Source organism: Prosopis cineraria, unplaced genomic scaffold (assembly GCF_029017545.1).
Source record: "Prosopis cineraria cultivar Desert tree isolate PC_DT_omini unplaced genomic scaffold, ASM2901754v1 PC14, whole genome shotgun sequence".
NCBI lineage: Eukaryota > Viridiplantae > Streptophyta > Magnoliopsida > Fabales > Fabaceae > Prosopis > Prosopis cineraria.
The window spans coordinates 30999844-31024890 of NW_026555345.1; the positions used below are offsets into that span (position 1 = coordinate 30999844).

Sequence of the window (25047 nt, forward strand, 5' to 3'; positions counted from 1 at the left end):
TCTATTTTAAAATTCATTAATTTTCTACCTCTACTCTCTAAAAAGAAAAACAAGAAGTATTTTTTCTAATCTTTTTGCATTTAATTATAAGAGTAGAAAAGTAAAGATAAATATAAAAATAATAAATTATTATATAAATAAAATTAATTTTAATTTTATCTACCTTATAAATAACATGGGAGAAGTATTCATTTAGTTATGTGGTATTTGGATCTTGGATTTAAGTAATTAACATGTGAAAAAAGAAACAAAAAAAGATATGCATGCTAAAAAAGTAACTAACATGCCTTATGAAAACATTAAATTCAAATAAGATGTAAGTTGTCAGAATTGCAAGTTTAGGTAAATTCATAATAGGGATATAAATTATGAGTTTATCTTTATTAATAAATAGTTTTTAAAATTATAAGAAAGTAATTAACATGCCTTATAAAATTAAATTTGCATTTAGTCTGAGTTTAATTATAAACAAGTTAATATCATTTTGTGAGTTAAAAACATATAAGTAGTAAATTTAAAGAGTCAACTCACAATTTGAACGAATTTGCATTTTATAATTCTAATTTATAAATGAGTTAATATAATTTTATAAATTAAAAATATAAAAATAATAAACTCATAAGTAAAGTGAGAGTTTGACAACAACAATAAAAAAGCATTAAATCTAATCTTCTTTGTATGTACAAGTTTTCATGGTGTCGTAACTCCTAACACCCCAATTGAGAAAAAAGTGATTAAGCAGAAGCAGAATGACACTTAATGCCCCAAAAATTTAAATTTATAATAATTAGACTCTCGAAAAATTTTGAAAATAGATCATTTAAATTCTATTAATTACAAATGTAATATAATTCCAGTTGCGAATCATGAACTAATAAGAAATAAATCTCATAGCTTTAAATTAATATTTTTATATTATATTTGTAAATGTCGAATTGTTATTTACACTAACTTATTTTTCATTAAAAATTTTCAATACCTAACTGTAATTAAACTAATGTTTCGAGACCAAATTATTATTTTTCCTTGAAAATAAGTTCATAATGAGTTTATTGGTTATATTATTTTGTTGGAAACCAAGAAAAACAATCAACCTATATTTGAGAAAATAGGCCTAATCCATTTGACATGTTGAAAAGCAAGAGCTGAGCCTGTAAGTTGTATGAGCTATGCTCCAAAATGACTCATCATGTGTATAATATATAAAGAAGAGGGTTCTCTCTTCTTCTTTTTATTCCCCTTCTCTCCTCTTTTTTTTTTTTATCCTTATCCTTGGATTAAAATTTGAAATTTGAGGAGTTTAAATTTAGTATTTTATAAAATTATTATCGTAATATCATATAGTAAATAAATAAATTCAAACTATTACAATATAATTTAAACAAACCACGGTAAATTACATTATTTTATAAAATAATTTTTTTTGGAGAATCATATTCAAATACTTTTCAAAAAAATTATTTACAAATAAAAACTAACAATAAATTTCATTTGAGGAAAAAAAATTAACTTCATATTTTAAGAATAATTCATTTTATATTAGTCCTTGGATGTAATTCTTCCTTTTTTTTCTTTTTTTTTTCAATTTTCAATTGTTGAGGTCAAATTTTAAAGATTTCAATTTATTTATTTATTTGTTATTATCTGATATTATAGTAATATTTTAATAAAATATTAAATTTCAATAATTTAAAAATTATTTTTAAAAAGTGGTGGGGATGAGAAGAAAAGAGGAAAATGAAAGAAGAGATAAGAGAATCCTCTTCACTCCTATTTTGACTTTGAGCATAATTGCCACATATTGAAGAAAAGAAAACGTGAAGAAAAATTAATGTGTATTTTTTGAATTGAAATGAAGAAACAACAAAAATCCATTCATAGTGTCGATCAGAATAAAAAGAGCTATGCTATTTAAATATTAGATTTCAAGTTTAAGTGCGTGTAAATATAAAAATTACTTTTGACACAAGTACCTCTAATTATATATGATAATGCGATCAAATCCAACCTATTCTTATAAAAAATAAATAAATATTCAAGATAAAAAACCATCTTAGATAGAAAAATTAATGTGTATTTTTTGAATTGAGATGAAGAAACAATAAAAATTCATTCATGGCATCGATCAGAGTGAAAAGAGCTATGTCTATTTAAATATTGGGTTTCAAGTTTAAGTGTGTGTAAATATAAAAATTACTTTTGACAAAAGTACCTCAAATTATATATGATAATGCGATCAAATCCAACCTATTCTTATAAAAAAATAAATATTCAAGATAAAAAACCATCTTAGCTAGTCGGACGATTGAAACTATATATTCATGTTCTCCTTTGAGCTAACATTTTTTGCTTCATTTTCATTATATGAATGAATCTCCCAAAGACATGTCAAGACAACGAGCGATGGCATGCTAAAAACATCAAAGTGATTATATTTTTGAAATTTTAAAACTTTCAAAAATTGTCAAGGAAAATATTAAAATCCAATTCAAGCTTTTGTGGAAACTTTAAAAATGGACTTCAACATGACATCCCTCAGGTGCACCCCTCAAATGTAAAGGAGAGAAAATTTGAGAGAATCTCTAATGGGTTTTTCTTTTTATTTTTTCTTCTTTTGGCCGAGGAGAAAATGCTAAGACTTGAATTATTCGTGCCAAAGTTGTTCTGATCCTATTATTCGAGGTCGCTTCAAAATGAAGAACATTAAGATCAAAGGGAAGAGCCAATTAATTTTTGAAATTTTTTAAGAGTTAATGAGCATTTTAAACTCTAAGTGATTACTTGAATAATATTTTAAACTCTGAACTCTTAAAATGAGAAAAGACTCTTCATTGTGTTAAGAAGAGATTAGTGTGACATCAACCTTTGACTGAGCCTCACAAAGTCAAAAATAATGACAGTTATAAGTAAATTAACAGCATGGTAATTTATTATTTAATTAATAATTTAAAGTCTAAGATACTCATTTTAAAAATTTAAGGTATAAGATGCTCATTAACCCATTTTTTAAATCAAATTATATAAAATATAAGGAAAATGACAACTAGAGACCTCATGAGAACATTAATAACAATATAGATGTTGAATTATTAAAATTTCAATAAAAGACCATATATGATCTTTACTTGTAATGAATTATTTTTTGTTAATTAACTTGATATTCACAATAGACTTTTGCAAATTCATAATTAATACTATAAAGATTCCTAAATATTTTTTGTTGATTTTTCAAGCAATAGCAAAAAATTACATTTGTTGATTGACTTGAAATTCATAATAGATGTTTGTAAATTCCTAATTAACATTATAAAAATTTCTAAGTATATTTTGTTGCTTTCTCAAGTGCAAGTGATTGGCTTGTCTTAAATTAAAAAAATTATAAAAACATATTTTTTATAATTTTTTAATTTTGAAAATTACAAATTCACCTTTTTTATTCTTTTTTTGCTATAAAAAAATCATATATTCTCCCTAAAATCTAATTATCTAAATAATAATAAAAGTCTTTCTAATCAAGCTATGTTTATATTACCACTTAAATATAAATTAATTTAATTTTATGATCTTTTTTGTTTTCTAGTCTTTTTACTTTATGCAAGTTTGTCTTTTCATATACACAATTTCTTTTTTTGTTTTGTTTAGTTTAAACTTTAGCATTTCTCAACCTTGAGAGAATAAAAATAACGATGTCCAATTAATTATTGAAAATGATTGATAATTTTTAAATCAGATCTTTATTTGGACAAAATAAAAATATAATATTATGATTTAAGATATTTAACTTATACATGAGTAGTGTGTTTTTATTGTTTTCTACCATAATTAAAATTTGAATTAAATAAATGTACAACTATTAAGTATTTAAATGGCAATTCCCTATATATTTGTTAATGTTTTACTTTCAACTCAATCTCATTATTTCATTTATTTTTTATCTATTTTTAAAATGTAAGTAGGTTAATCCACTAACCCACATGTTAGCCACAGGTTCATTTCCTCTAGCCTAACTCATCATTTTTTTGTTGGTTGGTGGGTTAAGCCTGTACAGCCTCTATTTCTAGTATTACAAATAATTTTAAATATATTCTATAGATATTTCAAGCAATTTATCTATTCATGGTAAAAAAATCACAAGTGATATGCTTGTGATTTATATTTAACTTTTGTAAATTCTTAACTAATATTATAAATAATATCAAGTATATTTTATTAATTTTTTAAATAATTTATTTATATATTAATAAAATATCTGTTATGAAATTTTAATAATTTAAAATTTATAACTGTTATTAATATTTTTATGCGATTACTAATTGTCATTTTCTCAAAATATAAATGCAACTTGCACGTGCTGATTGACCGTTCCGGTAATCCCTTGGCCAACTTGCAATTTGCTACGCAGGCGTCAGTTGCACTAGAAAGCAGAGGCAGGACAAGCAAACAAATCAATCTGAGAAGGCAACGTTCCGTTCCGTTGCTCTTCCTCTCTCGCGACACTCTCTTGCTCTGCCATTCTCCTTTCCTTCTCATATAAATACCACCTTTCAAGTACATGCTTGTTTTTTTTTTTTCCTCTTCTTCTTCCACCTTTCCGATCACCATTCTCCGTGGTGTTTAGCGGCCACCCGCCGTATCCTCCGTCGGATATTTCTCCCAGCTGCCACTCATCTCTCCTCCAGGTTCGTTCCTCCAGCGTCTTTCTGACTTTTCTCCTTCTCTCTCATTTCTTCTCAACAATGCTTCAGATCTATTCCTTTTTTTATGTATCGGTGAATTGAGCTTGTTTCTTTGTCTGGCCTCACAATTTGACCGTTATGCGTGTTTCCTCGTGGAACATTGTCTGAGTCGTGTGATAATGACGCTCTTTAACGTTCTTGTTGGATCCTGATTTGTTGCTTGTTTCAGTACGTCCGTGAGTGAAATTTCTCGGTGGTCTCTCATGCAATATTGTTGTTTATTATTCATACTGATATATTTGTCTGTGACTCTGATTATATTTGCCAGACGGTGAAACTCTGACTTTGTCATTAGGTTTTTCCTTCCTCCAAAATAAGTTATTTCTTTACTGTGGCATTTGTTGTTTCAGTATCTGCAAACTGCTTAGTGGATTCTCTAACTTTAAATGATTGACTGCGTGTGGTGCATTTGAAAACAGAGAAAGGGGGGGTGAAGAAGTGTAATGATAAGATGTATACCAATATACTGTCACTTTCTCTTGCATAACTTTCTCTCTGACTGCATGATCGAATGACTATAGAGAATCTATTTTCCTAAACAAGTGTCCTATGTTACTTGTGATTCGTAAGAATGCTTTAATTTTCAGATGAAATCACTGGCTGTATGCTTTCTTCCTTGGAGTTTATTATTTTATTTATGAACACATTGTTTCTTCCAGTGTTGTGATTGACCTTGGGCATGTATTTTCTGGACGTAGCCCTCTATTTTTTCTTATAATCATTTCAGTATTGCAGAAGTGGAGAAAAATGGACGGGCCTGCGGAATTTCAGTTTGTCAACTCGAACAGCTCTATCTCTGATATGGATGATTATGACATCTCACGTCTCCTTGGCAAGCCAAGGTTGAACATAGAGAGACAAAGATCATTTGATGAGAGGTCACTCAGTGAACTGTCAATTGGTTTTGCAAGAGGAGGAGTGGACAATTTTGAGACATATTCACCTGGAAATAGATCCGGTCTTGACACTCCAGCTTCCTCAATGCGGAACTCATTTGAGCCTCACCCTATAGTTGCTGATGCATGGGAATCCCTTAGAAAATCCCTTGTATATTTTAGAGGCCAACCAGTTGGCACAATTGCAGCTGTTGATCATCAATCTGAGGAAGTTCTAAACTATGATCAGGTAAACAGCTCATTTCATACTGAAAGATCTCATTCTATTTTTTTGGGGTGACTACTATTTAATTTTAAAACTTGTGAGCTATGGTAAGCTGATTGAGTTAAGAAATTTAGGCACTGACATATGCTTGCTAGACAGCGTCTTTTCACTTGGAACCAAAAAAAAAAAAATTATTGAGAAGTAATTGAAGAAAATTTGAACCTGGGACATCATATAATCTTGAGGGTTATTAAGTCGCTTACAATAGGAGACATATGAATTGAGATATAACGACCTAAGTTACTGCGTAATTTACAATTTAAAACATGATGAATTTCAACATAATTGAAATATAACAACTTAAATTATTGTGTAATCTATATGTAATATAGAAACACTAACAGGCTACACTTTTCATGAGCTGTGAATAGTGCGGCTCCTTTCTCAAAGTCTATACAAAATATGGGACCCACACTAGTTTACAATATAATATATGCCATGCATAACAACTTAAAAATTGAGATATAACAACCTCAGGTTCCTCTTGATAAATGAAATTTCGTCCTTTATGATATAATATACAAAAAAATGGAGGCTCTAGTATGTATTTGACACACATTTTAGGTTCAAAATTGACTGAAAACCATCAATGACAATTGAAAGAACTGGATATTTCTGATGTTAGAATTTTGAATTCAAGTGTTTCAATGACAATTTAGTAGTCTAACATATAATCTTGGTCTGTGCTGTTTTTGGAAATAACTATTCTAGACGATTTTTGCATGACAAACTTGAGCGAAGCAAAGAACAGAATTGAGAAGCAGTCCAGAATCAAACAATCAGAGAAAGCTGGCACAAGCATTGATTTACCGCTTGGACATAAATGTTACAAGTGAAATGCCCTGCATCTCCCCCCCCCAAAAAAAGCCATCCCCTGTTTTTTTTTTTTTTACCTTGGTAGGATAAATGGCAATTAGAGAAGGCACTGCCAGGCGCATTTGGTGAGGTGCCAATGCTTGGACTGGACCTACATATCTCTCTAGATGTGCATAATAGATTGCTGTCCATGAGAGATTGTTGTTTAAGCCTTAAGGCATGAAACTCTTGGCTTTTCTATGAGTGTTGTTCGGCACACACCTCAGAGTGTCAAGGACTAAGTCGTCTAATATTCATGTACTAATGCAAGGCGTTGAACATGTAGTTCATTATGAAATGTATTTAATGGAACATTTCTTATTGATCAATCACCTTTTACTTTACAGGTTTTTGTTCGAGATTTTGTGCCTAGTGCTCTGGCCTTTCTGATGAATGGCGAACCAGATATAGTTAAGAACTTCTTATTGAAGACACTTCATCTTCAAGGGTGGGAAAAAAAAATAGATCGATTTAAGCTGGGTGAAGGTGCCATGCCAGCTAGTTTCAAAGTTCTTCATGATCCTATTAGGAAAACAGATACTATTATTGCAGATTTCGGTGAAAGTGCGATTGGAAGAGTTGCTCCTGTTGATTCTGGATTTTGGTGGATCATTTTGCTTCGTGCATACACAAAGACTACTGGGGATTTAACTTTGGCAGAAACACCAGAGTGTCAAAAGGGAATGAGACTGATATTGACTCTGTGTTTGTCAGAGGGGTTTGATACATTCCCAACTCTGCTTTGTGCTGATGGATGCTGCATGGTTGACCGAAGAATGGTTAGTCAAACTGTCTAGTCAATTCAATATGTCAATAATATTGATATTGCATATTGCTTTGACAGCTTCTATGTTCCTAACTCAGTAGTTAGGAAACTTTTCACTTTTGTATTTGGAATTATATCAACATCAATTTGACTTGACTTATAAATTGATAAGATTTTCCCATTTAAATAACTATTTGTTTGTGTTTGCTACTGTTCATCCAAATTTGGTTTTGGTGTCAGTTTTTTTCTTTAAGCAAGCACTTGAATATATGAATGGGTCACGTAAGAAGCAGACAGATGTGAAGATATGCATGCTTGAGTAAGATCATAAAGAAGTTCATGTTTTTCCAGCCAAGATTAGATTTAGTCAGAATGGCTTTAGGAAATTAAAATCGGATCATTTGTGCTTCTGTGTGGACGGCGAGGAGCTTAATAATTTTATATAATAGCTACTTTGTAATTTATGCTTCTATGTCTTCATCTACTTGCATCAGGTGGGGTGGATTTATAATATGTGCTTATTGTTGCAAATTTAATTATAACCATGATTATAAACGTTGAGAAACATATTTCTTGTAAACTTTTTCATCTGTGTAATTTTCTTATAATTTTCAGATTTCACTTCTGTACATAGATCTTGATTTGCAACTAGATGTAAAGTACACCAGTACAATAATCAATTCCCAATAAAAATATCTCATTCAGTGACTGTTCTTTCCATAAGCACCATTTTAGTTGAACTCCATTGTTCATAACAAGGTTGAGCATTTTGCAGTGCAAGGTGATGCAATATGCAGTTTTTATTACAAGGTTCTGTCGTATTCCATTATTTGATACCTGACATAATGAATAGTCTTCAAATGTTCCTAGATAAGCTTTCTCTTGTCGCAACTTCTATTAGTTTCTTCTTTCTTTCTTTCCTTTTACAGGGTATTTATGGCTACCCTATAGAAATTCAAGCGCTTTTCTTCATGGCATTGAGATGTGCTTTGGCAATGTTGAAACAAGATGCAGAGGGGAAAGAATGTATAGAGCGTGTTGCAAAGCGTTTGCATGCACTAAGTTTTCACATGCGTAATTACTTTTGGCTAGATTTCCAACAACTAAATGACATTTACCGGTATAAGACTGAGGAGTACTCACATACTGCAGTAAACAAGTTTAATGTTATTCCTGATTCAATCCCAGACTGGGTGTTTGATTTTATGCCAACACGTGGTGGCTACTTCATAGGAAATGTCAGTCCTGCTAGGATGGATTTCCGATGGTTTGCTTTAGGTAACTGTGTTGCGATTCTATCTTCTCTTGCAACTCCAGAGCAATCAATGGCCATAATGGATCTTATTGAAGCAAAATGGGATGAATTGGTTGGGGAAATGCCCCTAAAAGTCTGTTATCCTGCAATAGAGAGCCACGAGTGGCGAATTATTACTGGTTGTGATCCCAAAAATACCAGATGGAGTTATCATAATGGAGGATCTTGGCCAGGTGCTTCCCTTCTCTTCTCATGGTTAGTTATGCAAAATGCATTGAACTAGAGCGGTCAATAATTTTTTCAAAAGTTTTTATATCTTCAGTAGCGAATAATATCTAACTTTTGGCCAAAAAAACTAGTTTGTCATAGGCGATCATGCTGAAATCACTAGATCTATAGTAATGATTGAGACTTGCGCAATATACTTTTGGAGTTGACCACATAAGTGTAAGTCTTGCTTATCTGTTGTGTTTTTATATGGATGGCCTGATTTGCTTTCTAGGATGATGTTTTAAACATTCTTGGATGGGGGCAGTGGTTAATTAAAATTTGATTGAAATATATCTTTTGCCACCAACTTTTAATTACTCATTTTTTATTGATATTTTACACATAAGTAAATTCCTTTGTTTAAGAAAGGTACTTGCCCTAGTAAATAACATTTAGAAAATGCCAATAAGTAAATTCCTTTGTTTAAGAAAGGTACTTGCCCTAGTAAATAACATTTAGAAAATGCCAAATGATCTAGTTTTTAGGCGTGCGTTATTAAGTTAAATATATGGAAAGTGGATTTCTTAAGAGTTTAACACCTTAAGATCGAGTATCTTAAAAAATGTCTAATTCTTATGATCCAGTATCTGAGTACGTGAAAAACTTTTGCCTAAGTCTAATTCTTGGTGCATGCATTACTTTGCCTCTGTAAGAAGAGCTTCTCAGTACAATCCAATAGACATGCGTTATTTTTTTTTTTAAATACTTGTGTAAATCTTGTACTAGTATCTAAGTAAGTCTGACAAGGTAAACATGTTCCCTACTATCATTCTCTGAAGTAGACTGATAGCTGGACATTCAGGTTCCTCTACTTACAATGATGTTTCTTTTTTTATGTTTGTACAATCATGGGGCCATTAGTCATCTTCCATAAACATACAAATATATCTCATTTCTATGTCTAACTGTGTGTGTACTATCTAATAATGTATTTAAAATACATCGACCTAATGACGCCATGTCAGCAATTTTTTTAAACGAAGTAGGACAATAATAGCACTTAAGGGGAATGTGCTAATGCACTGTGTTTGAATATTAGTTATCTGGCAATTACAGAAGGTGCTACCACGTTTTGCTTATATTTAGTCAATTTTTTTTTTTCCGCGCTTTCATGGGATAATAGTCTAAAACGTGTGAATCAGAGGCACCAGTTCTCTCAACATGTTTTGCAATATAAGCACCTTGTTTTTATGGCTGTCCTTTTGAGCTTTTCGTTTGGTCTCGAATGCAGTGCTGTTGTGGGTTCTAACGGCTGCTTGCATCAAAACGGGGCGGCCACAAATAGCGCGACGAGCAATTGAGCTAGCTGAGAATCGCTTGCTGAAGGATGGGTGGCCTGAGTATTATGATGGTAAACTTGGGAGATATGTTGGGAAACAAGCAAGAAAATATCAAACATGGTCTACAGCAGGTTATCTGGTGGCGAAGATGATGTTGGAGGACCCCTCCCACCTGGGCATGGTTTCCCTGGAAGAAGACAAGCAGATGAAGCCAGTTATTAAAAGATCATCTTCTTGGACTTGCTAAAAGGTTCAGTTGATAGATTAATTGGAGGAAAAAAGGAACCAGAAAAGAAACACACGCTTAAAAGGTGAGAGATTATTGTTTTTAATAACAGGAACAGTTTATGCTTCTCGGCCAATGCCTTCATCGCTCGTTGGCTTGATTCAAACCGTGGCTTGTGACTTCGTGTAGAGTGGCGGCTGCTGCCTAGACTTGCGCCACGCTTTCTCCAAATAAGAGAGGGACGCTTACAAGCTCATATATGCAAAGTTCCCACATGCCGTATAAACCCACGGAAATATATTAGATTCTGCCTACCTTTTTCGCTTTGGGAGAGAGTTTCTAATCACGGATATAAACGCATTTTGAAGATAAACGAAGTAAAAATCGTTTGAAATCTAAAATTGAATTCATGTTAAATATCTGTGTTAACATGTCGCATATGAAGTTTGGAATTTTCATATTTAATGCTTCACTTCTCTCTTCAATTTTTTTTTTTTGTTTGACTTGTGTTTGTGACATAACTATCTAATGAGATGAAGGCTTGTTGTTGCTGCTGCTGCTGCTGCTTGTGTTTGTGACATGATCATGTTTTTCTTTTTTTGTTTCCTATTACTACAGCCAGACCAGAACAACATTTATATTGCACTACCAATACTAACGCTAACAGACAAATCAAAATTTAAAGTAGTTAAATTTTCTGAAACCAGTAGTATTAGTTAGTCTTTATCCACCATTGCTGTCCACCTCGTAGCAAGATGTAGTATAGCATAAAGTATAGGGGATACGAGCTTTCCTTTTTCTTTTTCTTTTTATTTTATTGATTTATTTTGATGAGCTAAGGCCTATAATTATTAGGCATATAATAAAATATATAGTAAGAACAGCTCCAACAACTATTCATAAATAAGTTTAGAGAACTGAGTAACAATAACAAATTTATTTGCAAATCATTAAAAGTTGAAGGGGTTTATTGCCAATTCTAAATGTAAAAAATTTATGCACTCAATATCAAAGGAATTTCGTGAAAATGAATTAACATGTAGCATTATTCATTTTTCGACACTTCTATTGTTTTATGAGTGTTATTGTTTATATATATATAATCATGTTTTTATTTTTATTTCTCATCGATATGATAAGGTACAATAAATGGTCTGAAAATATCTTCTGCATTTGTCCACATGGGTTTGGGCCACAAAATACATAAGAATCTTGCAAATGGATGCAATGGCCCACAGTGATGGACACGAACAGACGCATAAGTCAAAAGATGGATTAACTATTTTGAGTGGGTTTTTAAGGGCCCAACTTACCGCAATACTTCACTTGCTTCCATGTGAACGACTGGGATGCCACTTCCTGTGTGCCCTAAATTTTAGGCAAGTAAATATTCGATCTTATAGTCTATATATTAAGACATTTTCTGTTAAATAGTCTAGGGAAAAACATCGGAAAAAAATTTCAAGGATATTGTTTTTGCCTATGATTTCAATATAAAATAAGCGTGTTCAAGATTTCCAGAGCTGTTGTGTTAAGGCATGGTTTCTTATAATACAATTAATTATAATCTTTTCACGGGGTGTCAACCTGGACTTCAGGATGACTTTTGCAGTTATACTGATGCAGCATTAAGGCTGCCAAATGCTGCCAGTACTTGTTCTTCAGCTTCTTCTTCGCACCTTTCACAATTCCTTTGTTGATGATATATCTGTTGATTTAATTTTGTTTTTATTATCTTGTAATAAGAAGGACTAGTTAGGACTTGGAACAAACAATGAATTAAACTATGCATTGAGGAAATATACATATCAAATGCTTTTATCAAAATATGTCTATTAGGCTCACATGATCACATTATAACTCATCATTAAGCTTGCAATTGAGTAGTCCAAATTAATATTCACTTTAAACCATTTTTATTTATAGTTTTATATAAATGAAATGTCATGTGGTGATTTAGAAGATGGGCTATTGAGGAGTATTAGACTAGCAGATATAAATTAAATATAGTCAAATGTTTAGAAGCAACCAGAGTTATAATAACTTTATTCACCGCTCAATTTTCATAATCAGTGGTTGAGTTTTAACTTTTGACATAAGTTTTTTAATTCACAAAGTATAACATAGAATTGAATTCCTCTTACTCCACCTATTAACTATACTTGGTATGAAATTAATTAATATTCTATTTGGTATTTTATTATGTTACCCGATGGGTTAGTTGAAGAATATAACTACGTGCTATGGTAAATGGAGAACTTTTCATGGGTGAACCAGAAGTTTGCAAAACTAGTAGAACTTAAACTGAACAGAAAAAGCTGAACAAAGTAGGCTAAACTGAAACTATATATGGAAACAACATTGTAACTAGCTTGAGAAAATATCTAACAATGCTTTGTCATGTTGCGGCTGTATGAAATAGGTTGCGGATAAATATGTTATATACATAAACATATAGCCATGATGGTGTCAAATAGGAAAAATAAAAAGTAGTAGTTGGGAAAACAGAAGAGGGAAAAGAGTGGTGGCCGAAACGCGCATGAAGCTGACAGATGCATATGCACGCCCCAACTATATAACACGACAGAACTCTGTGTGCACTCACTCCGACTTCCCACGCTCCAAAAATAGATAAGCTTGTATAGTGATAGATGTTGTGTAAGAAATTTAGATCGTCTTAAAAATAAAATTCAAGGCGAGCTTAGTTTAGAATGTGATAGGTTTATTAAACATGCACTAAAAGAAGAGAGAATTGAACCGCCGGCTGCAGTTCCATGAATGCAAGAATAGGTGAGAAATCCAGATTTGTGTATGTAAAACTTATTTGCGTCTATCTGTTTGACGTATGTACTAATTAAAAAGAGCTGGTACGACTACAAAAAGCACTTTGAAAGTATGTGCTGTTGTGTTGTGGCTTTGGTGGGTGAGTGGCGGAAGAATGATGATTAGAAGGAGGAAGCTAAGCGATAGCAGAAGGGTTCCAAAGGACGAAAGAGTGGTCGAATAATCACTCTCATTAATTATTAATAGGAGGGGGTGGTGCAAATCAGGCGTGGCTGAGCCTAACCCCTTCTCTCGGATTTGTTGTAATTACCGGCCAACACGTATTCACCTTTTATCTATCCAGCAAGCACTGAAAATCAATATCTACCCACTAGTTAAAAACTACACTGTTGTGGCCGAAGAAACTAAACAAATTAAATAATTAAAGATGAGACGAAAGAGAACATGACAACTTGACAAGTCGCTCGAAGCCACTATCCTATATAAACCGCTGTCATGCACCACATACCCCTCACGTCAACCCTCATAAATCCCAACATGCTATCCAACCTCCTCCCCTTCTCTTGCTTCCTCGCTTTCGCTCTCGCTCTTGCTGCCCCCGGCAACGACGCCTCCAGAAAGCTCGCTTCTTTCCCGTACCAGATGACTCCACAGACTGCAACCCCCGCCGGGGCCACCGGTTCCGGCCACTCTCCCAACTGGGACTACAGCTGGGGCTGGGGCTCCGCTCCCGGCACCGGCTGGGGCTACGGTTCTGGATCCGGCCGCTCTCCCTCCGGTTTCGGCAGGGGCTCCGGCTATGGCTTCGGTTATGGGTCCGGCTCAGGATCCGGGTACGGTGCGGGCTATGGCTCTGGATCCGGTTCTGATGGCTCTGGTGGCGGCGGGGGTGGCTATGGAGGAGGGAGTGGTGGCCGTGGCAACCGTTTTCCGTCGTCCAGTTCGAGGGGAAGAAATAACTACGGGTAAATGATGCATTTGGTGGATGGAGCTTTATAGGGCTGTGACTTCAGTTTTGATGCTCATCACCTCATAAGGAATTCGTATGGTCTAAATATATTATTTTTATTTCATATTTATTAAAATAAAAAATATAAAATTTTAATAAATCAATTTTATCATCAATCTAGACTATCTATATTAAATCTCTATTATTTAGATTGATGATAAAATAAATTTATTAAAATTCTATAATTTTTTATAATAAATATAAAATAAAAATAAAAAATATAAATTTTAATTGTTATGCTCATCAAGTAATGAGCACTATAGATGAGTACCAAAACTGAACCCGTAGCCAATGAAGGGTATAATAATGAAGTGTATTGTTTGTGTTCGAGGTAGTGATATTAATATTAATATTAATACTGATGTCACAAATAATATGGTGTGGTTTGTATGCAAGAAATCTATTGCTAGTGCTAGTCGTCAGCTATGTGTGTGTGTGTGTGAGGTTGGTTTGATAAATGACATGAAATCTGTTATTACATGGTAGAAATTAATAATACATCAAATTAAGTTCATTGGTATATAGTTAATCAGGAGACCAAAGGTTGGGCCAAAAAAATAATTTAATCACGACCAAATGAAAGGTTTGGGTCAGACAATTTGACGCAATGTGCAATGATACGATTGACTACATAATTTGAGTAGATAAGAGTCGGAGATTGGTATATATAATCTTTAATCAGAACACATGACGAGGCAGGTGTTACCAGGACAAGGTGTATGTTGGAGTCGCCAAGCCTATATACGCATCAAGAACCAAACTGTATATACTGTGAAGCACATGAACCATTCTTTAACAAAACCCAAAAGGGGAGAACAAGGGTAAGGCTTATCACCAAGACTAATTAATCATGCAATCACCGCCAATATATATATATATATATATATAATAGTGCATATAAGCCGACCCCATTTTAATTGATCATGCCTCGCAATTTCACCTTTCTTTGTACTTATAGTCTTCCAAATTTTTTTTTTTTGGCATAGACCCGATTCACGACACCGTTCATACTTTGCTCAATAAAAAAATTTCATGCTAGGTGATTGTAAATACAAATTAATTATTGATTATGATAGAGATGAAAAAATTTAAGAAATTAAAGAGGTACCCCTCCGTTTTTATTTATAAAAAAACTATCATTTTTTATTTATTTTTTTATAAAAGCAAAATTACTTATTTTAATAAATATTTATTACATATTTTTTAAATCATCACTCATAATTTAATTATCAAAAAATAATTTATGGATGCTCATATTGATTAACATAGGGTATTTTAGTTTAATTTTTTTTATTTTCACACATAATTATTATGGTTAATCAACTTTCTTAAACTGTATGATACAATTTTTTTCTCTTATATATAAAAACGGAGGGAGTGCTCTATTCTTAAAAAAGTCTCAAAATAACGACATACTCTCTCTATCATCAATTGATAAGATACTTTTAACCAAAATTACGTATATCAATAAAACTCATTAAATATATTTTTCAACTTTATTTTTTCAAAATAAAAATGTAAACTTTTAAAAATAATTTTAATTTAATACTTCATTAATGAAAGAATATTAAATAATATTAGAAAAGTAGGAGTATCATAAATAAAACCTTATTTTGATCAAAGTGTATTATATTTTAGGGTGCCAAATCTCTATCAAAAGTGTTCTATAATATAGGACAGAGGTAGTATAAGATTTTAGGTTAAACCATACTTTTAATCTTTTATCTTTACACAATGTTTCATTTTAATCCCTTAATTTTTTAAAGTGTTTTTTAATTCTTTAATCCTAACACCATGAGTTTTATCACATTAAATTTTAACATTAAACTTTTAAATATTAACATATTATTCTAAAATGTTGATAGATAAAGTTTAATTTTTCTAAAATAACAATGACTAATACAAAAAATAATCATTTGAAGGTCACAGTGTCAAGGTTATAGGAGTGAAAAGATATTTTTTATAGTTAAAGGGTTAAATTAAAACCTTGTATAAAATTAGAGAATCAAAAATATATTTTAACCAAGATTTTATTTGATTGAACTGACACAATTCTAAATAATTTTGCAAAGAAAATTATAAAGCTGGACTATCAATAATAATCATAGATAGGTATAAAGCCAACTTGTGAACCAGCCTCTATAAATTAAATTAAGACTATTCTACTTTTTTGGTTTAGTACCATAATTCAAACCCTAACATAAAAAAAAATAAATTTTTTAATATATATGGAAAATATCATCAAAATAAAAGATAAAATTTTATGGATTTTTCATTTTTCACATATAAAAAATTATTTTTATACTACTTTTTAAAAATGTGCTGGAATGAGTAATAGAATAGAACGGACAAAATCGCGGCCGCAAATCAAAGTTTGAAACCAATTAATAATTGCTCTTAATTTGGGTATTTAGGTGCATTTATGACTTGTTTCAAATTACTCTGCCTCCAATATTTTCTGTCTCTGTTGTTGCTGCAACAAGCTTTGCCATCCATGGCTCTGGAATCACAAAAGGCTGTTCCCCAATTTGGATGCTCTGGTAAGTATTTGTGATGAAAATAGCAAGCACTTGATCTCTGATTTGTATATATAATTAACGACCTTCCCTTCTTGCTTTCTCAATGCCCTCTATGTTTCATTTCTTCCACTCAATATCTTTCTCTTAGAAACCAAACAGTGATTTTCTGACAATCCCACATGTCTATGAATCCAAACATCTAATAAAGTGGTTACATATACTTACATGTCAATGCTTAGTGTCCATCCATCGTGTCGAATTTGAATCCGCATCTTCATATAATTAACTTCATAGACATGCATAAGATGGGTTCTGTATAGAGCATTGATTTAATTTGAACTGTTATGAATTCAATTCGAATGCAGATTGTGCGGAAAAGAGAAAGAAGGTGGATATGAAGGATGAAGAGATGAGGGAGAAGGATGAGAAATGCTTAGGATCAAAGTGTGAGTCAAAGTTTGATTTAAGAAAGAGTTTGGCATGGGATGCTGCATTTTTCTCAAATCCTGGTATTTTTCCACAAGCACATTTATATAATTAAATTGAAATGATAAATTGATATTTTTCCACAAGCATGCATTAATCACGTGACCATTCTCTGATCAGGATTTCTAGAACCAGAGGAGTTGTTTCATTCTACTTGGGATAATCAGAACAGATCAGCAGAAATGAAAACTAAAGCAAATGAATTCAATTCAAGAAACAGTTTAGCTTGGGACAAAGCTTTCCTCAATTGTGAAGGCATGCTCTTCACCTTTTCCTTATTTTGAAACTTCTTTTTAAAGTATTCTCTTTAGTATTTCACATTCAAACTGAAAGTGCATGTTTTCAATCCTATTAGCAGGAACAAAACATGGTTTTAATAGAAGCACCGTTTGAGTTGCTTTTGTCAAAATATACAGAAACCTTCTCCTAACATTTAATTTCAGCAAAATTCAATCAAAACCATTTCTTATTCTTTGTTTGGCGTTGGAGCTTATGGATGTGATTAGTGTGGCAGGAGTATTGAATCCTGTAGAACTGTGTCTAGCGAACAAAGGATTTAAGAAGTCTGAGATGCATCTTCTTTCTGCGATCCAAGAGCTCAGGATGTCATCTCTCTCAACTGATGGTGATGGATCCTCCCCATTGGCCACCCTTGAGCTTCAACTTTTTGAAGATCCCCAGCCTCATGATACTCATGCTGCACCGAAGTACACCCACATGCACGAGATTCATCGTACGATTCAACTCTCTTTCATTCATCATCTCTAGCATTTTCCACCTTCTTACGCTTACACTCTAATCTGTACTAGTATAATGCTAGATGTCTAATGCTTCTGCACATTGGTTTGTCTTTGAATATGTCAAATTCTCAGCGCTGAAACAAATGGATGGGCCGGCTCAACCAAAGGTATGTTCTTGTCACGGTTGGCTAGCTCTTTGTGTGGCCTTGAGTGTTTTCCCTGAATGATGCTTCATTTTCTCCAAAATTCAGATGAAATCGTTGCCAAATCCCAGAAAGCAAACTGCCAATCAGTCACAGAAAATTTCTAAAGAGGCTTCCACAACCCCATCATCAAAACAGGCATGTTCCTTTATAGTTAACTACAATTCCTGAGTTGACTGCGATTTTCGACATTACCTCTTGTGCTTTCTCTCTATATCACTGAGCAATATCATGAATTGACGCGTGTCGTGAGATCATATTTGACCCCAAAAAAAAAAAACGAAAACAAAAAAAACCGTCATCCAGTGTGAGTATTATTTTGTATAAGTTTTTACACTGTCATTTGCTTTCACAACACGCACAACTGTGATGTCAATTGATGTCTAGTTGCTTAATGTACTGTTGAGAATAAATATTCGAATATGCCATCTTTTCAAGATTGAAACCATATTTTGCAGTTCAAAGAACGGCTTGTAACGTTTTTGTTCGTTTTTCAAGACAAACTAATTTATACATGTCTACTTGATGAAAGTGTTCTGATGGAAGTGAATTTATTCCCTCGTCGTCATCATTTAAGCCACCAAAGTCATCTGGAAGGGTTAAAAGTACTGAAATGGCTCCCACCAAAAGGATCTCTCTGATTGCAAAAGAAGTCAAACAAGATAGCAGACATGTTCACGTCACAAATGGTAAGCGTGAACTGAATAGCAAAAGAGGTTTTACACAAAGAAAAACTCAAGAGTTGAGTGTATATTTCAGGGGAAAGATGGATAGCATCAAGTAAACCCAGATCGCCTCTAAAATCTTCAGGGTGTGGAAGTGATTCTAATAATCCATTATGCATGAAAAAGAAGTATACTTGTATATCAGACTTAGTTCCAAAGTCATCAGCTTGCAGAGATCACAGATTCCATCATCCCAAAGGAACTCACCCTGCACAAGGAAGCAATTCTGTTCCATTTCTTCCTTCAACAAATTTAAAACCTTCTGGAATTCGATTGCCAACATCCAAGATTGGATATTTTGATGAGGTCAGTCGCACTCAGATTCTATTGATCTCTTGTGATTTAATTATGCGGCATTCTTACTTTGTCGCGGGCCGTAATTTACAGGGCGAAGCAAGAAGTGAAAATAGATCAAAAGCAGTGAAAGACAGAGATATTAGGAGGAGTTCAAAGGGTTGCTCTCAGCATTGTGATGACAAAACCAAAGATGGCATCAGAAATGACAAAGTGAGGACTAAAACTGCCACAGAGACACAAGCAGAGTTGTGTGTTAAGGGCAAGAGGCCAATCTTGCACAAAGCTCTTCCGCGCCATCGTCTGGCAGTGACGACAGCTATTGGGGACAGTGGTGATGTACTCATTGAGCTTACAAATCAAGGTCCACAAAATCTTTAGCGGGCCGGGCTTATCCTAATAGGCTTCTTCATGGAACCGACCTCATACTCTGCCCTTTCTGAACTCTCAAAGTGTTTATTACATTTGACTGTTTTTGGAACTGACTGCAAATTGTTTCCGTTTTCCGGTAAAGTATTGATGTCACTAGATGATCACATTATTACTTATTACTCATTTAGAATGTTCAAAATTTTTATAAGATAACCATCATAGTAAAAGAAAAGAGCATCATGATATTCATTTCTATTCAAAAGAACTGCAATAATTGAATTGGAATCAGACCATGTTTCATGCTGACATTCCACTGAAATTGAACAGAACAACTTAGAAAGAGTACTACACTGCAAATCACAAAGCCTTGTGGCATCTACAGAATAATTATGACAATTCTAATAAGAACGGCAAAAACCGGGGGAAGAAGATACAGTGAAGTAAAACCCACATGCATAAAACGGTGAAAATATTGATTGAAAAAAAAAACACATATATATAAAGCGTCATCCGACCAGGACATAAATGGCATATATAATGCCTGGAATATATCCTAAAATTGTCAGCAACAGACATATCCAGAACTCCACCTGCATCATGTGTTCCTAATTAATATAATAATACATTGTACAGAGCAGGAAAGAATCAAAAGACAAAATTCAAAATGTCTCTTGACTATAGAAATAAGGGTAATATTTTTCCAGATATACAAGGATTCATTGATACAAGACAGGGAGGAGAAAAACTAAGCGCAAAAAGGTTAAAAAAGTCTTAGAAATAACATCGCTAAATTATTCGGAGCATGTTTACAAGGGACTTAAAAAACACCACTTCTGCTAGGATGCTCATGCTACGATATGAACTCCCAAACTTCCAGGGTCCAAAAGTTTTGACTCGAAATTCTAATTAAATTATTGAACTCAGTAATAAACTCTACTTCCAATAAGATGAGCCTACACAGTGTTAAACCTAAACTAAAACGTTTTATTCAAAAATAAAACTCAAAGCAGCGAGGTCATGATAAAGAGTGATATAGGCACAAGGCTCCTTGTTATATCTTATAAAATGTATATAAATAACTGTTGATAAGGCACGGCTCATTCCATAGTTTCTGCAGCTGATGTTACGCATCACATCGTTCAAAGCAATCCATGCAGAGATTGGTGACTAAAAAGTATAGAGAGAGAGAGAGAGAGAGAGAGAGAGAGAGAGAGTACATACTCCACAGCCATATCTGAGGAAGACTCCAACAGGAGGAAGCAATATTGCTAAGATGACTTCTAAGAACGTCTCCGAACCCATCACAAATCTCTTTTGGATTTGCCTCTTTTTATCCGAATCCGTTGAGCCCTGATAAACATGCTTGGGTTCGTCCGTGCTGTTCTTATAGGAAGGGTTTAAAGCACGACGGACTGACACGTGTATCTTAGTTTGACACGCGTCATCTCCTCCGTGACGATGTTGTGGCTTACCCTTTGCATTCAATGCAAATGAGCTCAGATTATCTTCGCCATAGTTCTAGGATGTTGATTATTTATTTAAAAAATTTAGCAATGTCAACCGTCAAACTTGCAAGTAGCAAAGAGTAAGGGGTTTTGAGAACGGGTTTCAGGAGAATAAGGAACACGAGGCAATGCTCTGAGCTGGAGCCTGGAACTTATAATACAAATGTGTAGAAATATGACTAGCCAACATCATGGAGCATGACGCTTTACTATTGGGCTGGTCTAGGCCCACTACCATTGGACTGCAAGAACTTGATAGCAAGAGAAACCTATGTAAATTTCAAAAAAGATCATTTATAATATAACTACAATATGATTTTGAAAATTCAAGAACTTGTGAAATAACAAAACTTAATAAGAGGGCCTTTCATTTTTATTTTATTTTTTTGATTTTTGTGAAATAACAAGGTACATATCGGGGGACGTGGGTGGCCCGTAATAAGCTGAACAGGCAATAATTTGTGCAATGTCCAGTAAATAAGGCGGTTTAAGCGTTTAGATTTGTGATGTGAAAGCTAAGGCACGTATTGGTTTTGCTTTTGCATTAGTTTCAGTTGGTTTCCTTCCCCGACGAAGCCTAATCAAGCACTCACGTTGATTTCTGCTATTGCAATGTCTCGAGAAAGAAACAAAAGAATATTACCTCCTGCTCAAGAGGTACCTTCCATGTTAATTACACACACGCGCACACACACTTATTACTCTATAAATTTCTAGCAGTTGATTAGGGTGATATGCCTTTCTTCTACGTATAATTAACAATAATAATCTTTGCTATTGAATGGGCATGCATCGTTCCTCACAATAAATCTTCCTTTATCTCCACTTGTTTCTTATATGCATGCATCCCCCCGTAACAGCGCCTGTGTTTGTGGATTTATTTGGTATTTACTGTTCGTTTTAACTTGATGTGAAATTAATTAAATGCAGCATATGGCTAAGCTGGAGAGACTGGTAAAAGAGGGAAATTATTATCGAGCTCAACAAATGTACAAATCTATCAGTACGAGGTTCTCAAATCTTCCGTTTATTTTCATGGTTATCAATCGATCACCGTGTTTGATTCTTGTAATCAATATGAGAATGCAAAATCGGAAATAAGCTCATTTATTTATTTCCCGTTCTGAAGATAAGCTCGTGCATGTTTTGAGAACAGGGGGAAAATTTAAGAAAACTCATATAATTTAAATATATATGCAAAGAGATTTACAAGATTCAAGTAAAGTTAAACAAAAATATAATAATTTACTGAGAAACAGAGATTGAAGAATGGTACGCGTGCACGCAGATATGCAAATGCGGAAAGGTTGTCGGAAGCTTTAGATATATTAGAATCAGGAGCGTGCCTTCAGTTGGAAGAGGGACAGGTCAGGGTGCTTCTATGATTAATTAGGAGGGAAGGAATTAATTAAAATGCATGGTGATGAAATTAACATGGAGTTGATGGATGGTGGATCAGGAAATCTGCGGAGCGGAGCTGGGTTTAATATTCGCGGAGACGCTGGAGCAAGGGAAAGTTCTCTGTGATGATCAGAGTCTTGGTAGGTATACATGTGAATTAAATATGGTGGGATTTTGGGTGCGTGAATATGAAATGATAATGATGAAACAAATGAAAAGGGAGGGTGAAGAGAATATACAGCAAGTTTCCAAGAGGAACGCTGCCAAGTAACCTGGAGGAAGAGGAAGACATGCAGCAGCTAACAGAAGCGCTCGGAGTGGCCAGGATCAGAGTCGACGGCTGCTCCTCCTTCTTGAAAGCCGCCATACGGTGGTCGGCCGTCTATGGTCCCGACGGTCACGGCTCTCCCATGCTTCACCTTCTGCTCGCTGAATACGCTTATTCTGAGTCTCCCGAGCCTGTAATATGATTCATCTCAGTTCACCACCTTCGTTCTTCCATGCATTCTCACTACTCTCATCTCATCATCATCATCATCATCATCATTACAGGATATGGCTAAGGTGACTTATCATTTTGTCAGGGGAAATGATCCCAGCAAGCTGGCTTCTACTCTCGTCAATTTTATGGGCAAGGTCTGAATCCTTGCTTTTTCACACTTATCTTCTTCTCTGCTTATACGGAATTAATCAGTGTTCTTCTTCCACGAGGTTGTACTGATAATTCTCCTCTACTGTTTCTAGTGTTATCCTGGCGAAGATGATTTGGCCATCGCTCGAGCCATTTTGGGGTAAACGACGTTTTCTTTCTTTTAAATGTGCTGTAGACTTCTTACCTCTTTGACTTCTGCAATCTGAGCAGTCCCCTGTGTGCCCAATTTCTTGGGTTGCTTTTTATGAATGTAGAGGATCAAGCTATTTTTTTATCAATGTATAAATTAGCAAGGTTTCATTGTTAGAAATTACCCGTTTCATGCATGCACTCGACAGGTACTTATCTTCAGGTAATCTGAAAGATGCCAAAATACTTTTGGAAGATATAAAGAGAGAAGCGGAGGCTGCAGACCTTGAGTTCCCTCAGACAGACATGATGCAGTTTGTCAGTTTCCTTTTGCCAACGTACGTCATTTTTCATCTCTTTCTCTGTAATCACTTTCGTCATTTCTTATGAACGGATGAAGTTCTACGCAAAATATTAAAACTCTTTACCTTTCTCTACACAAGTAACACAAAATTTATCTATGACGCCAAGCATTAGATCTTTGCAGAGAATTTCACGTTCATATTCGTGATTGATGAACAAAGTGTATTAAGGAGATTTCACTTCAGAATCAGTTTTTGTTTGTCTGCAAAATCCTGGGACTTGATGAAAATTCTGAGTCTGTTTATTTTTTTTTTTTTTTTGGCAATGGTGCAGGTTGGAGAGAAATGTCTTTCCTCTTTTTACCATGCTGAGATCAAAATATAAGTTATGTATTAACAGGGAACCTGGATTCAATGAGGTTAGTACAGATACATATAATGTTGCTATATTATGTGATGGAATGAAATTCATTCCATTGCTTGAAGCTTTTTCGTTCCCTTCTTCAACATAGCCATATGGTTTGCTAGAAATGTAATTTTACATATTGATCATGTGTATGCGGGGTTATTACTTAAGTTGAATAGATGAGTGTGGTTGATTTGACAAGAAGGTGTGGTGTACGTAGATGATAGATGCCATTGCGGAGAAGTTCTATGGAGTACAGCGAAGGAATGCCATGGGCATGTTCGAAGATATATTCAAGGTCCCCTCTCTGACACTCTTAATTGATTTCTTCAATTTCATTTTGGAATAGATATACTGTATGTTCATTTTGGATTATCATACACGTTTGAACTCTGACGATCTTAACTGATTTCTTGATTGAAATTATGCAGACGATGAGGCTGCCTAATGATGTTCGGTTTTGAGATCTCGCATTGAATTACTTCTCCTATAGTAAATCAGTTCGATATAATATGTATGTTATGTGGGGTTATTGAAGATTCTGATGCTTGTTTTGTTACGTTTTATTTCCACTCTAACCCATTTTGGAATCACCAGCTTCATTAACTTTTTACACATCTTCATTCTTCTTTTTCATTTTATGCATTCCAAAACCCATCCAATCTAGTTACTCTGTCAGCAAAACTTAAATTTTCTAGCATATTTGATGGAGTCCCCATCTTCTAATTTTTTATTTTTAATTATAAATGTTTCGTTGGGTTCTGAGAGAAAAGATTAAACGAGCAAAATAAACAAACAAATCACATACATATATGTACATGCTTCTATTCTATGTAAATCTGTCCGAACTCAAGACAATTTTGCTAGCAAGAACTCTAAAGAAGAAATTAGGCCTTTCAAACAAAGCAATATCATTGAGCAACAGCGTCAGATGTTCAAATGAGGGAGTTTGCTTGACTGTTCAGTTTATG

The 25047-nt window shown here is 33.8% G+C and overlaps 4 protein-coding genes across 8 annotated transcripts; 3 read left to right on the plus strand and 1 right to left on the minus strand.

Moving 5' to 3' along the window:
• The first annotated feature begins 4538 nt into the window (after positions 1 to 4538).
• Positions 4539 to 11083, plus strand: LOC129293498 (probable alkaline/neutral invertase D). 4 transcript variants are annotated; one of them, XR_008589168.1, is made up of 6 exons: positions 4572 to 4679; positions 5472 to 5861; positions 7100 to 7531; positions 8448 to 9006; positions 10275 to 10634; positions 10739 to 11083. XR_008589168.1 is itself a non-coding variant. In XM_054931503.1 (5 exons), the coding sequence occupies exons 2-5, from the start codon at positions 5484 to 5486 to the stop codon at positions 10568 to 10570; spliced, it is 1665 nt and encodes a 554-aa protein (XP_054787478.1). In that variant the 5' UTR covers positions 4539 to 4679; positions 5464 to 5483; the 3' UTR covers positions 10571 to 11083. The 4 variants fall into 4 exon arrangements, 3 of the variants coding, with proteins under 3 accessions (XP_054787478.1, XP_054787477.1, XP_054787479.1); XM_054931503.1 differs by having other exon boundaries at positions 4539 to 4679; positions 5464 to 5861; positions 10275 to 11083; XM_054931502.1 differs by having other exon boundaries at positions 10275 to 11083.
• Positions 11084 to 13828: 2745 nt separating this feature from the next.
• Positions 13829 to 14302, plus strand: LOC129292488 (glycine-rich cell wall structural protein 2-like). Its single transcript, XM_054930038.1, has one exon. The coding sequence runs from the start codon at positions 13829 to 13831 to the stop codon at positions 14300 to 14302; it is 474 nt and encodes a 157-aa protein (XP_054786013.1).
• A 5601-nt stretch (positions 14303 to 19903) lies between these two features.
• On the minus strand, positions 19904 to 21059 carry LOC129293847 (salt stress-induced hydrophobic peptide ESI3). The gene is made up of 2 exons (XM_054931958.1): positions 20903 to 21059; positions 19904 to 20271 (listed from the first exon to the last, which is right to left on the minus strand). The coding sequence occupies exons 1-2, from the start codon at positions 20981 to 20983 to the stop codon at positions 20188 to 20190; spliced, it is 165 nt and encodes a 54-aa protein (XP_054787933.1). The 5' UTR covers positions 20984 to 21059; the 3' UTR covers positions 19904 to 20187.
• Positions 21060 to 21713: 654 nt separating this feature from the next.
• LOC129292143 (protein GET4-like) lies at positions 21714 to 24748 on the plus strand. 2 transcript variants are annotated; one of them, XM_054929674.1, is made up of 11 exons: positions 21714 to 21843; positions 22117 to 22196; positions 22475 to 22553; positions 22646 to 22727; positions 22807 to 23048; positions 23140 to 23223; positions 23332 to 23378; positions 23578 to 23706; positions 24005 to 24089; positions 24297 to 24374; positions 24508 to 24748. In XM_054929674.1, the coding sequence occupies exons 1-11, from the start codon at positions 21799 to 21801 to the stop codon at positions 24538 to 24540; spliced, it is 984 nt and encodes a 327-aa protein (XP_054785649.1). In that variant the 5' UTR covers positions 21714 to 21798; the 3' UTR covers positions 24541 to 24748. The 2 variants fall into 2 exon arrangements, with proteins under 2 accessions (XP_054785649.1, XP_054785648.1); XM_054929673.1 differs by having other exon boundaries at positions 24297 to 24748.
• The last annotated feature ends 299 nt before the right edge of the window (positions 24749 to 25047 follow it).

Excerpts from the sequence above, each read along its gene's own strand:
- LOC129293498 (XM_054931503.1), top strand. The coding sequence starts at position 5,484 with ATGGACGGGCCTGCGGAATTTCAGTTTGTCAACTCGAACAGCTCTATC. Across the intron at positions 7,532-8,447 it reads GCATGGTTGACCGAAGAATG|GGTATTTATGGCTACCCTAT; the intron begins GTTAGTCAAACT and ends TTCCTTTTACAG. Across the intron at positions 9,007-10,274 it reads TAATGGAGGATCTTGGCCAG|TGCTGTTGTGGGTTCTAACG; the intron begins GTGCTTCCCTTC and ends TCTCGAATGCAG.
- LOC129292488 (XM_054930038.1), top strand. The coding sequence starts at position 13,829 with ATGCACCACATACCCCTCACGTCAACCCTCATAAATCCCAACATGCTA.
- LOC129293847 (XM_054931958.1), bottom strand. The coding sequence starts at position 20,983 with ATGGGTTCGGAGACGTTCTTAGAAGTCATCTTAGCAATATTGCTTCCT. Across the intron at positions 20,272-20,902 it reads TCCTCAGATATGGCTGTGGA|GTGGAGTTCTGGATATGTCT; the intron begins GTATGTACTCTC and ends CACATGATGCAG.
- LOC129292143 (XM_054929673.1), top strand. The coding sequence starts at position 21,799 with ATGTCTCGAGAAAGAAACAAAAGAATATTACCTCCTGCTCAAGAG. Across the intron at positions 22,197-22,474 it reads TACAAATCTATCAGTACGAG|ATATGCAAATGCGGAAAGGT; the intron begins GTTCTCAAATCT and ends GCGTGCACGCAG. Across the intron at positions 23,707-24,004 it reads GTCAGTTTCCTTTTGCCAAC|GTTGGAGAGAAATGTCTTTC; the intron begins GTACGTCATTTT and ends GCAATGGTGCAG.